Source organism: Protomyctophum bolini (genome assembly GCF_963924005.1).
Source record: "Protomyctophum bolini genome assembly, chromosome: 15".
Classification (NCBI taxonomy): domain Eukaryota; kingdom Metazoa; phylum Chordata; class Actinopteri; order Myctophiformes; family Myctophidae; genus Protomyctophum; species Protomyctophum bolini.
This window is the reverse complement of record NC_137876.1, coordinates 15,608,177-15,620,267: the sequence shown is the minus strand read 5'-3', so window position 1 is coordinate 15,620,267 and position 12,091 is coordinate 15,608,177. Positions and strand designations below refer to the sequence as shown.

The 12,091-nt window shown below is 42.7% G+C and overlaps 2 protein-coding genes across 4 annotated transcripts in view; both read right to left on the bottom strand.

The window, feature by feature from the left end:
- Positions 1-3,188, bottom strand: part of LOC308329738 (uncharacterized protein) — a gene marked incomplete at both ends in the record, with an annotated part of 35,238 nt that extends 32,050 nt beyond the window's left edge. Inside the window, 4 exons of the mRNA XM_080784236.1 lie at positions 205-337; positions 2,054-2,519; positions 2,730-2,860; positions 3,182-3,188. Of these exons, the coding sequence (XP_080640362.1) occupies positions 205-337; positions 2,054-2,519; positions 2,730-2,860; positions 3,182-3,188 (737 nt within the window). The remainder of the gene's footprint in view (positions 1-204; positions 338-2,053; positions 2,520-2,729; positions 2,861-3,181) is intronic.
- Positions 3,189-8,170: 4,982 nt separating this feature from the next.
- The window catches only part of prkd3 (protein kinase D3), a 95,013-nt gene continuing 91,092 nt past the window's right edge, over positions 8,171-12,091 (bottom strand). For all 3 annotated transcript variants that reach the window (XM_080784853.1, XM_080784855.1, XM_080784854.1), the window contains exon 20: positions 8,171-11,541. In XM_080784853.1, coding sequence (XP_080640979.1) covers positions 11,368-11,541 — 174 coding nt within the window. In that variant the 3' untranslated portion in view covers positions 8,171-11,367. The remainder of the gene's footprint in view (positions 11,542-12,091) is intronic.

The following is a 12,091-nucleotide window of genomic DNA, read 5'->3' as shown; positions in this document are numbered from 1 at the left end:
TATAACGAGACTAAGTTTGAACTTAGCTTGAGGTGGTGCAACTGGCTAAGTGGCAAGTGCCTAACCTTAAAATACAATTGAATTCTCTCATAGAAGTTCAAGTGCTTAAACTTTACACAAACCGTAATAAAAGCATTCTGTATTAATCCACACAATTCTATATGTGTAAGGTATGAAATAAAAATGTCTGTCCTGATTCCACACCGGATTGTGGAATCCTCGTCCCCAGCGATGGTCATGTTGTCAGGGACATCTCCAAACACGGTGGGCTGGATGGCCACGCCTCCTCCACACATCAGCTTGGCTCCCTCCTTCTTCCCACTGCTGACGTAGTGAACTGCTCCTCATCCACCTGCACAGAACAGGTTGTGTTCATATACTGGCTCAATACATTTCACCATTGTCATGCCTCAAATAATTCAGTGCATAATCAATACTAGTAGTTCGACCTGACATTTAATTTAGATTCTCAACCTTTTACATTTCCAGTTTGATGAGCATTCAGCCACGGACCCATTTTAGACAACTTTTATTGATCAGTTCCCAATCCATCTCGACATTTTAACTAATTTAGTGTGACCGTCTTTTTTCATTAACCCAATAGCACCCGAGCCCGATTCTACAAATCCCTTCTAAATCAGTAGTTCTCAAATTGATATGCATTTGGCCGCAGACCACAAATCTTCAAGATTTGTCAAAAATGTTCACAAATAGCAGATATGAGCTTGGTCTATCTGCTGATATCCAATGCGATAATCTAAAATGACACTTTTAATGGGTTAACAGTGCAGCAGTTGTGATTTACCTGGGGTCCCTGCTCAGTGTGTTGTAGAGATCTCCCACCACCAACACACCTCCTAGCATGCTCCACGGTGGTGTCTCGGATACCCTTGTGGCGATTTCTGTAACACAGGTTTGTTCTATCTAGGGATTGTCCTTAGTTGATCCCCTACCGTTCGAGCTGTCCGGCATGTAACTGCCATGACCTGCTCTCTGGGTAAGAAATACATAAGCTCCTCCGCCACGTCAAGGCGACAATCCATGGAAGGAGTCCCAATTTAGTCATCGCCAATTGCCAATTGCCCCAAGTGTCCTCGAGTCCCTGTTGCTGGCACCACCACCCCCACAGCTGGGGAGGTATAAACTACTGTGTGCATCCTCCCATACACACTTGCAAGTAGCTTCTGCAGTGCAGCAAAAGGGACGGTCACTTGATCCATCGCCAGATTAAGTTCCCACCCGTAAACACGCCCAATTGTGTTTGATGGAGCGCCAGGCCAAGTTGGAGGCACCGCAGTTAATGCTGCAGTGGTGGGAGAGTACTTTACCTCTTACCACACCCAGAAGCCCCATAGACAGACGTTGCAAGACGCAACCTAGAGTCTGGCCCCGCAAGACGCCAAGGCCAGTGACCATCACAGGGTTGAAGGGCTAGCCCGCCAGACACGAGGCCAACTGACTGGTGACGATCAGCACGCAAGACTCCGTCAGTAGAAACCTGTGGACAAACTAGACATAGTTAGTGCAGAAAACAGACGGGCACGACATTACTTTTTTTTGTTGATGCAATACTGGTCAGAATACTGCTCCATTCTGCTGCTCTGTGGAGAGAGAGGGGGGGTTTTATTTAATTGTTTTCTTTGCGACTATTACTCGTCGTTAAAAGTTAAACCCTATAGAGTAGAGAGACAGTGTCAAGTTTCTCTGTGAGGCCTAGCACATGTGGAGGAACAAGATCTATGCCTCCAAGATCCACTTCCTGCTGAAAGGCACCAAACCAACCTGTACCAGAGGTCCTTAAGAGCTGCTTGTCGTCTAGGAAAGGTCGCTCCTCTCATGAAGTACTACTAAAAGCATTCCGTTATTAATTCACACAATTCTATATATGTAAGGTATGAAATAAAAATGTCTGGCCCTCAACTTAGCTGCATGTCCAGAGATAGACGGCTCCTTGATCAACTTGATGCACCCCCGTAGGAAAGGAAAGACCCTGTGCATGCAGCTGCTACAATGACCAGCGCACCCCAGGTCTGTCTGAGTTACAGTCTTAGACCTGTCTTGCTTCGAGGAGGGCCTCTGTCGATGAGACCAATACCATCGACATCGGTCTTCCTCTTCGGCCCCCCCTCTTTAGTCACTTCTGCCCCGTCACTAAAGACTATACGCCTCCTTACCGTTTCAGGGAAGCTACAGAACACGGACAGCTGCATCTGTCCGTCTGACCTATAGACAGTCAATCTCCACTGCCTTTGGACTGGCCTTCCACCCAACTCCCATGTGGCGGAGACACCAGAGATGACTCTGGCCAGCTGCTGACCGTTCACCTCCACAAGGTCATAACGGCTGCCACAGCGGGCGTTCCAACACCTGAAGGGGGGCGTTAGGGTGTCAGGGTGGGACGGAGTCACCAGGGAACCAGAGAACTCCTGGAAGAGAACGTTGCTCTGGGTAGTCACCACAGCTTTTGGTGGCGTGGGAGGGCGGACTAGCACCCACGTCTTAGTACTGGGGACATAGCGCTTACAGCAACACCGGGCGACTTTACGGATAAAAGCTGGTACCCACTGCTTTCTACAAGGGTCATACCAAGGAAGCACCGGCCTCCACTCCTTAGTACGCTGGTCAAAGTAGCATCATGCACAGGGTCTCTCCTCAACAACGGGTGTGACATCCTTCGGAGGTCTGAGCAGCTGCTTCTCAACTACTACTAGTGAGGAAACGTCACTTACCTCGTTGAACTGGCGGTACAGTTCAGGGACACACGCTGTGATGGTGTCCAAGTCGTCAGCGGTCAGGGCTCGGTTCACCAGGTTGTCCACGCGGACGTCTACCTCCCTTGTGGAACGAGCCCTGAACTTACCTGCACGTCCAGAGACAGCCGGCTCGTTGATCAACCTGTTCTGCTCTGCCTGTGGAGAGATAGAGGTTCTGCTCTGCCTGTGGAGAGAGAGAGAGAGCTGAACAAGGCTGATACACCTGTGAAAGAGAAATGTAAAAAAAAAAAACAGATCTAACAATGAGTATTATTTATGCTACAAGTAGTTAGCTTAGGTCTGTGACTGCCGCTATGTTAGTTTGATTCAAAATGTAATGGCCGAGCCACAATTTGAGTTAACTTTTAAATGTAGGCACTAGGCAGCCTAACTAACTTAAGTTTTAAACCCGGTACAACCCAGCTAGCAAGTCATGGCGCGCCGCCTGCGGGAGGCGGTCGCCGCGCGCCGCCGATCGTGTCCTCCGCCGGGCGCGTCGCACGATGTGGCCGCGTCGTTCTTGATCAGCGTGTGCCGTGCGCGCCGACGCGCGTGTAGCCGGCGCCCCGCTTCTCTGCCGCGACTCGAACGTCAGCTACCGAAGGCAGCAGCAGGACAGCGTGGAGCTGTCTTATGACACCACTCCCCCCCCCCCATATATATTGCGACCGCGCACCCCTCCTCCCCCATGCTCACCTCCCTCCCACATATTTATAGAAACATAATAAAGCAGCAAATGTATACTTAATTTTGTTTCTTTATTAGGAAAAAAAAAGGTTACAATGAAATAATTTAGGCACATAGAAAAAATATGTAAACAACCAAGTTTAGAATACAAGAAAACAGTCATACCATTCAAACACTTTAACCATCATTGTTGGCTCACGAGCTTGTAGATTTGCTATTTTTGAAAAATCGTGAAAATGTGGCCCAAACACAGTGAACGTTTTAACTAAAAACTGCAAGGATTTAGAAGACATTTTGTGGAATCAGTTCTCAAGTTTAATTTCTATAAAACACCAAGTCTATTCTGTGTGGAGTTAGTTATGTAGGCCCAGTAATGTTGCAATAACAGTTACACAGCAATAAACAGAACACACAATCGAGATTCACCTTTTGAGCAAGAAATAGTGCAGCATACATTCAAGAGTCCATTTGGAAACCCCTATAGCGGTGGGTTTGAACCCTTTTCATGCCAAAGTTATTCAGCATTTGAGCCACGGACCACCGTTTGATGAGCTGCCTGCCATGCCTGTCCGTTTCCTTCCTTTATGAAGCCTGACTGGTGGTGGCCGCCAGCAGAAGTTCCAAAATGCACCCTGTCCAACGTCTCCGGCTCTCAGACCCCAGGTCCCTGTCACTGAAGTCCAAGATCCAGTGGTTTTAGCCACTTTAACCATTATTTAAAAAGCTGTAAGCTGTTGAAAACGAGTTTGCTAATTTTGAAACATCGTGAAAATGTGGCACAAATCTGTAAATATATATTCTTTTGCTGCAAACGTTTTAACTAAAATCTGTGAGGATTTAGAAGACATATCAGTTCTCAAGTTTAAGTGCTTAAGTCTTTAAAACACCAATTCTCTTCTGAGTGGAGTCAGGAGTTTCTGAGCGTAGCAATGTGTGTATGTCCCCGTGTCTGTATGTCCGAGCACGGAAAGCTGGGTGCGTTCCTTGAGGTCTGGATGTTGCATATAGTAGAGGGTCAGGGAAACCCGACTGGTGGTAGAGCAGAGGTTGCATTTGAAGTCGATAGGTCTTCCTCCAGCGAAAGTTCGTCTGAAATCACAGAATTAATTAAATACATTATTTTCACCGTAATCATTTCTCTGGCTTGTGATCCATGATTTAACAGTTGCCCTGTGGGTAAAACCCAGCCATTTTCTAATTTCTATTCCTGTGCTAAAATGTGAAAATGTTCTTACCATTTTTATTATCCATTTTATTTATCCATCACCATCATCTCCACTTCCTCCATGTGACCTCCTCATCTGTAATTTGAACAAAATCAAATACAAAATTGATATGGATTGCATTTGTATAGGGCTCACAACACGTGAGCTTGTAGATCGACTATTTTCACCATGCAACCAAGTGTAAATTCAGGCATTCTGAAATAGGCCTACCTACCATCACTGCTGTGAAATGTGAGATAACGTTTTGATGACTGTGAGAACCACTGCCTTAACCCATTTAGACCTGAGGACGCATCTGTGTCGCCTCATAGGTTTTAAACATTATTTTAAAAGCCGTTAGCTGTTGAAAAATAGCAGATCTACAAGCTCATCTCCCTTCTACACCTCAGTCATTTAAAATGTCATGATGGTAACAAATTAACAATGGTACACAATTACACATTGCAAACTTGAGGCAAGAGAGCTTGTAGATCGGCTATTTTCAGCAGGATCCAAAGGGCAATATATACAGAAGTTACACAAAATATATGGCTTAAATAATAATAATAAATAAATGGCTCAGAACGTACCTGCATGGCAATGCTCATGTTCTGCATCTGCACCTGTAATAGAATAACAACAAAAAGTCTGTTTTAAACATTAGCCTACTATGTGATATTTTTTACATTTGCAAGACAGAGGTGCCTAAGCGCAATAGATCACGGCACATTATTTATTCTGTATTTGAGCCACGGACCACCATTTGACGAAGATGTAGCCTTGCAGACCCCACATTTCCATGTATTGGATTGACATGCAAACATTGAACAAAATAATAATTCAGTGACACAATGTCTGCTTGTTTGCAAAATAAAGATTAAAATTAGCATTGATATTTAAGTCCACAGTCATCACAGTAGCCAGGCCTATACTTACTTTAGAAAATGCCTTTCATGGTGGAACAAAGAATGACAAAATAATGTGATTTACAGCAAAAATGCTGTTTATGTAGTCTACACAAGCAACGTATCAAATCTTATCTAATTCGAATAATTGTGGACTTTTATCAACATAAGACGACGTTAGAAAAGAACATCATGATACATTATTATTGTTCCCTACTAAACCATTTTACTTAGCCTACTTCTGATGAGGTTGCTCTGTTTCCGCCAGCCTCCACCGTCTGGGTCTTGGAACGTCATCTTGTTTGTCTGTAAAATTAAATAATATAAAACACCGTCCATAACGCTTAAGCTGCAGTAGCTTTCTCTTTCTTTACAACGGAGCTAGATGTTTTTAAGCCTGTTAAAATAGCATGAATTATACGTTTGCAAACCCCCGTCCAAACAATAGATTAGCTAGCTAGCTAGCTATTGCTAATCTATTCCCTCTGCTAGCGTTATAGGGTTACGTGCAGTCGTGCACAGATATAGATCGAAACGATTCTAACACGTGCAATTACACTACACACAGTATATATCAGATATAAAAATACACTGACCTTTCAACTGAATTTATCCGGAGAAAAACGGCGAAATATAAGCCTTTGTTGTGGAGTGACTGGAGTCTTGTCTTCCGAGCTCATTTCTCAATTCTCAACAACACAAGAACAACAACAGACTCAGAGAAGCCGAAATGCATGCCGGGTGAAGCCTCGGTCCCAGGCTTCACCATAGAGAGGGCGGGGGGGGCTTCACGGGTGAATTTACTGCACGACCACAGTAAAGTGTTACAAATTACTATAGTCTGCAGGTACATATTATTAATAAAAATTAAAACTAAATATAGCTGCAAGAAGAAGTAGAAGAAGAATCCACTTAATTATATTCAATAATAGTTTAAAAAAAAAACATAATAATCCTACAAAATATAATATTATTATTATTGATTTATTTTATACATAAGATGCACATCCTTGTCTGAGAGAGAGAGAGAGAGAGAGAGAGAGAGAGAGAGAGAGAGAACGCAAAAGAAAGAGAGAAGAGAGGGGCGGGGGGGGCAAGCCTCAGGACAGCGTCACGAGGGCTGTAAATGCACACTGTTGCGCAGAGGAATGAAAATCTAACTGAGGCGTGATCGTTTGTCGCGGGGACAGCGGGGGGAAATCCAAGCCAGCCCGGGCGTGCTACGCTGTGAAGGCGACAGCGGGAGGCGGTAGCTAGCGGGGAAATGTTAGCTGGGAACGGTAATAATTAAGACGGGAACCTGACTGTGCAAAAAACAATTGCCCTCTGTGATAGTAGTTGTGGCCTAGCTAGGCTACAACGGCTACCGACAGCCTAAATGCTTTCAAACGTTTATGAAACACAACTACAGACGTTATCGAGGCAACGATGATACCAAAACCCAAATGCTTACAATACAAAAGTATTTGAAAAACAAAACTACAGACTTATAGACGCAACACGATACAGCCCAAATGCTTACAAACGTATTTGAAAAACACAACTACTACAGACGTTGACGATACCGACACGACGATACAGCCCAAATGCTAACAAACGTATTTGAAAAACACAACTACAGACGTTATCGACGCAACGACGATACAGACAGCACAAACGCTTACAAACGTATTTTAAAAAACACAACTACAGACGTTATCAACGGAACGATACCGACAGGCGGCAACGTTAACAGACCGTTCCGCGGCCCTTACCCGTTCCCAAGCCCAACGTACGAGTAATTCGGGGAAAAAAACTCACTATTGAAGTCAGGAAAAAGAATAAACCTTTCGTGGTTGTCGATGTATCCTCTATGTAACTGTGTGTAATGGTGGTAGGCAAGTGATGTCTGTGGCTGTTGAGCAGGTGGTGGTAACTGGTAATGATGCTGTTAAGCAGGTTGGTAGATGCGACTGTCTCTGTTTAGGATTCAATGCATCTGAAGGTTGAGACCGTACAGTGCGCGTGCGTGTGTGTGTGTGTGTGTGTGTGTGTTGTACTTGTGTTAAACATTAAAGTTGAATACCCATTACTTAAAATTAATCCATAATCCAAAAAAAGCCCTACAGCACTCCAACATGTGATCAATAAAATCCTATCTAAATATAATAATTAATAATAGTCTACCGTTGCCTTATGCCTGCAGTCGACCACTAGATGGCAGTTGATGAGCATTGATAGCCCTAGGTCTAGGAGACAAGGCCATTAGAAAGCAACCACTACTAGTAGACATTATTAAGGGATCAAGCCAAAAGGGCCTATCCCACAGCTGACAGGGAGTGGGGGGGACAGTGTTCCGTGCACCGCCACTTTAGAATCCTGTTCATCTGTTCTCTCCCCTCCAGGTAGGATTGCGTCCAGTCCAGCTCACTGATTGCTTATCAATCAAAACAGCTGTATATCTGTGTCTATCTGATACATGTAGGCTATAGAGCCTTGGCTTGATAAAGTATGTATTGATTTAAGTGCTGTAATGATGTTAGTTTACACTTGGCACAAATTAAACTTTATAGAGGTCAAACAAACGAGTTTCAGCAGGGCCAACGAATACAAAGATACAGGGGAATTCAGGAGGTCATCATGATAAGAAGTAGAGTTTTTATTCCAATGTCATGTACTGAAATATACAAAAAAAAAACACTGACACCTGCCAATCCAGCGGCAACACAGACAGGAAAGACACACGATGATGGAAAGAACTAAAACTCCCATAAAACCCATTCCATTAGAGTCACGTAAATAAGAACAAAACAAAACAATACCACACAAAACACCTTGTACTTTTAACGTCACTCTGTCAGGTAAAAAAGTCCAGGGCAATGAGAGTTGCATTTCTCAATTTCATTTTTACCACTTAACAAAAGGACCTGTTCATGTAAAGTTATTCCAATTATTACCAGTAAGACGACCAATTATTACAACCATAATTATTGTGGAAATTTGACAAACGTCTTTCTTTAAGGAAAGAAAATAAAAACTCTAGCTTTAGATTGTCAACCTGACTAAGAAATCCAATCTGGTGATGGGTTGCAACAGTTAATCAAATGTATTCATTTACCGGTAATCGATTTTTGTGGAAAAACACGATTATGAGCAGAAATACTATATCTGAATCAGAAAATCAATAGAATAATTTATTGCTGAGAAAATAATCGATCGTTGCATCTCTGGATAATTGTTAAAGGATATGAATATGAGAATACAGAGGTTACCAACTCAGTTTTGTACCATCTAAAAAAACGGAATCAAATTATGCTTGTGACATAAATCACCATGAAACCTTTACCGACTGAGTCAAAATCATTGCACTGGATCGTTAACACCTGTTGACCAGTGGTGGAAAGTAACTAAGTAGATTTACTAAGTAGAAGTACTGTACTTAAAGATGGAGTGCCGTGATTTATTTTCAAAGAAAGTGTTTTTCAATATTTTAACCACACCTGGGGGTCCATTAGAGAAATGTTAACTCCATAGACACATACAAAACAGAAAAAGTATAGAAATCACAGCACCCATCTTTAAGTACAATTTTGAGGTATTTGTACAATTTCCAATACACTCCACTTAAGGTCATTTTTTTTTTACTTTTATTCTACTACGTTTATTTGAACACTTTAGATAGTAGTTACTTTGTTGATTTGTATTATTATTACAAAACATGCATTAACCACTTCAGCCATACATGGCCATGTGAAAATAGCCAATCTACAAGTTCACAATGTGTCGCACCGCAACGTGTTGTGAGCTTGTAGATCGGCTATTTTCAAAATACTTGAAATGGGACATTCTGCATATAGTGAGTACTTTCTACTTTTGTTACTTTTAAGTACATTTTGATGCCAGTACTTTTGTTGAATTCCGGACGTTTTCCTTTAATGTAGTACTTCCACATTGCAGTATTGATACTTTTACTTAAGTAAAACATTTGAGTACTTTTCCCACCACTGCTGTTGACCAAGACACTGACATTCACGGTGTGCATGCTAATGGCTTCAAAGGAAAATACACAGCTACGATTTGTTCTAAAAACAAAACAAACAAAAAACGACTGCACCTCAGGAGATCGTTGCTGTCGGGCATGGAACCTCTTATCTCCATATTTAGTGAAGCCCTACTTAATCATACTACAGCATCACACAAAAGCAGCAAAAGTAGCAGATCCACAAGCTCGTGTCGCTTCGTGTTTCGAGCTTGTAGATCTGCTACTTTGGCTACTTTTTAAATTTGAATCCTGAAAAGTAACAGTTTTGGACATGTGAGGTTTCCACCCCGACAGAGACGAGATATTACTCGGAACAGTCTCCGACACGACATGGATGGGATTCCAGAATTGGGAGTGTTTGAAAAGTCACATTCATCAAAAAAAGAATACTGCTGTGAAAGTAGCACATAAAAGGCTAAAAACACAAACATGATGCTCAAGTGTTCTGTTCAGGAACACTGCTCTCGCTGTGTGCAGTTTGCGGTTAAAACTTACAAGAACGTTCTCTAACTGTAGTACAAACTGTTCATTATGTGGTCCTATCCAGACAACTCACAATAATAAAACCTCTTAAAGCTTAGCTGAACATGAATTGACTGGTTTGTGTCGGCCTGGCCTCCTATTCTATTCTATTCTATCTTCCGATAGTCATTTGGTCACTTTCTCGAGGGTTAGCAGCGAATACTCCTTCTGTTTCATCCCGTCTTCAAACTGCTATATTCAATGGTAGCATAGTGCAAAGATCTACCATAATTAGTATAAAACATGTAAAACAGACGTTAAAAAAAAGATAGTTCCAGTTCCAAGTCATCAAAGGACAAATTTCACAAACAATCTTGAAATTGTTAAGAATCCATGCACTCTTAAACCACTTAAACCCTCTATACCTAGTAAGCTAACACTTGACTAGTGGTCCATGGGGGGGGAGGGGTTTCCAGGCAGCAGTTCAGCAATTCACAATCATTTCTATCACTGTGTCTGTTTGGCTATTCAAAAGTAAGAGATATACAAGCTTGTATATATAGCTTGTGTGTATATATATATATATATATATATATATAAACAGCTAAAACATTTTGAAATGTTTGATTTGTGATCTGAAAACTCCGACCGGCTATATTCCCGTCCCCCAGCATAGCGATGTTGCTAGGGTTCAAGTGGTTAAATAACAATGGGTGTCTTAATGTACTGTTGATCCCTTTACTCCTGGGGTGAGCGCTCTCTATCTCTCTATCTCTCTCTCTCTCTCAGGTGATGACCAGAGGAATATTATGACTCGTAATAATTACCCAAAACATGACATGTACTTAACAGCTAAACAAGCAAGTTAATTTCAAAGTACTGTATGTTCGGCTTGACTTGGTATGGAAGTTCTTTCATCTAAGGAGCCACACTTTGAGTTCCACGTTAATGTCTTCATCTGGTGCAGAAGACAATCAAAGAATTTGTCCTTTTTTCTCCCAAGAGTTTTTAGTGTGGAACACTCCAACATGTCGCCCAGCCGCCATTCTTCCTTCCTCCTCTGTGGTCGGCGGAGCGTCCGTCGAGCTGCCAAATCTTCCGTCCTTCTTGCCTTTGCCAGGCGTCGTTTTACAGACGGATTCTCAGTTTCAACTGGCATCTCTCTCCGTTTCTACCACGGCACAGAGTTTCGCAGGGAAATCAATCGACGGCTCGCAAAGGTACATGTTAACCTGTACAAAGATTTCTCCTGTTAACGTTTGTGTTGAGCCCCCTCGATACGCAGAGGGGGGCGGGGGGGAGCGTAGTGAGTGACGTCCTCCTCCCTGACGCCACTAGGGGTCCTCGTCCATGTCGTCCAGGTTGGGGGCCATGATGAAGTGTTTGGGGTAGGGCAGGCTGTGCTCGTCGGCGTACTCCTCCCAGCGCACGTCGTCGCTCTCGTGCGTGATGTAGCGTTCCCCGCGCCGCGTCTCGAACTCCCTGAGGTCCAGCCACGTCTGGTAGTCCTGAGGAACCACGAGGAGAGAGAGAGAGAGAGAGACACAAGTTGGAATTGATATACCTGAGGTCAATTGTACAAATCATTAGTTACGGAACTTTTTAGGACACCTCATTAGGAAGGATAGGATACATTCAAGTAAGGTTTGTCCTTGAATTGACAAAATACCAAGGAAACATCAAGTGGATGCTCAAATGATATCCCATAAGGCTGTGTGGCGACTGGCGAGGCCATTCGATCTGATAAAACGATTAAGTTGAACTCACTATAAACGTCCAAATAAAATAAAATGACTGAAAATCAGATGCACTGTCAGATGCAGTCTACTATTCCTGAATCTCCGAATGTTATACTGTAGAGTCTGGAACTACACCTCCCAAAAGCAGAGAGAGGAACCTGTCATGTGTCATTAACATTAAAAAAAATATTTTACAATTTCCATTCTTGCTAAACAGCAAGCTATATATCATTGCTGTCCGGAACTCCAAAATGGTAATTTTTCAGGAAATGAGAAATATACATTTGTAAGGAAATTAATAATAAAACCTTATATTTTT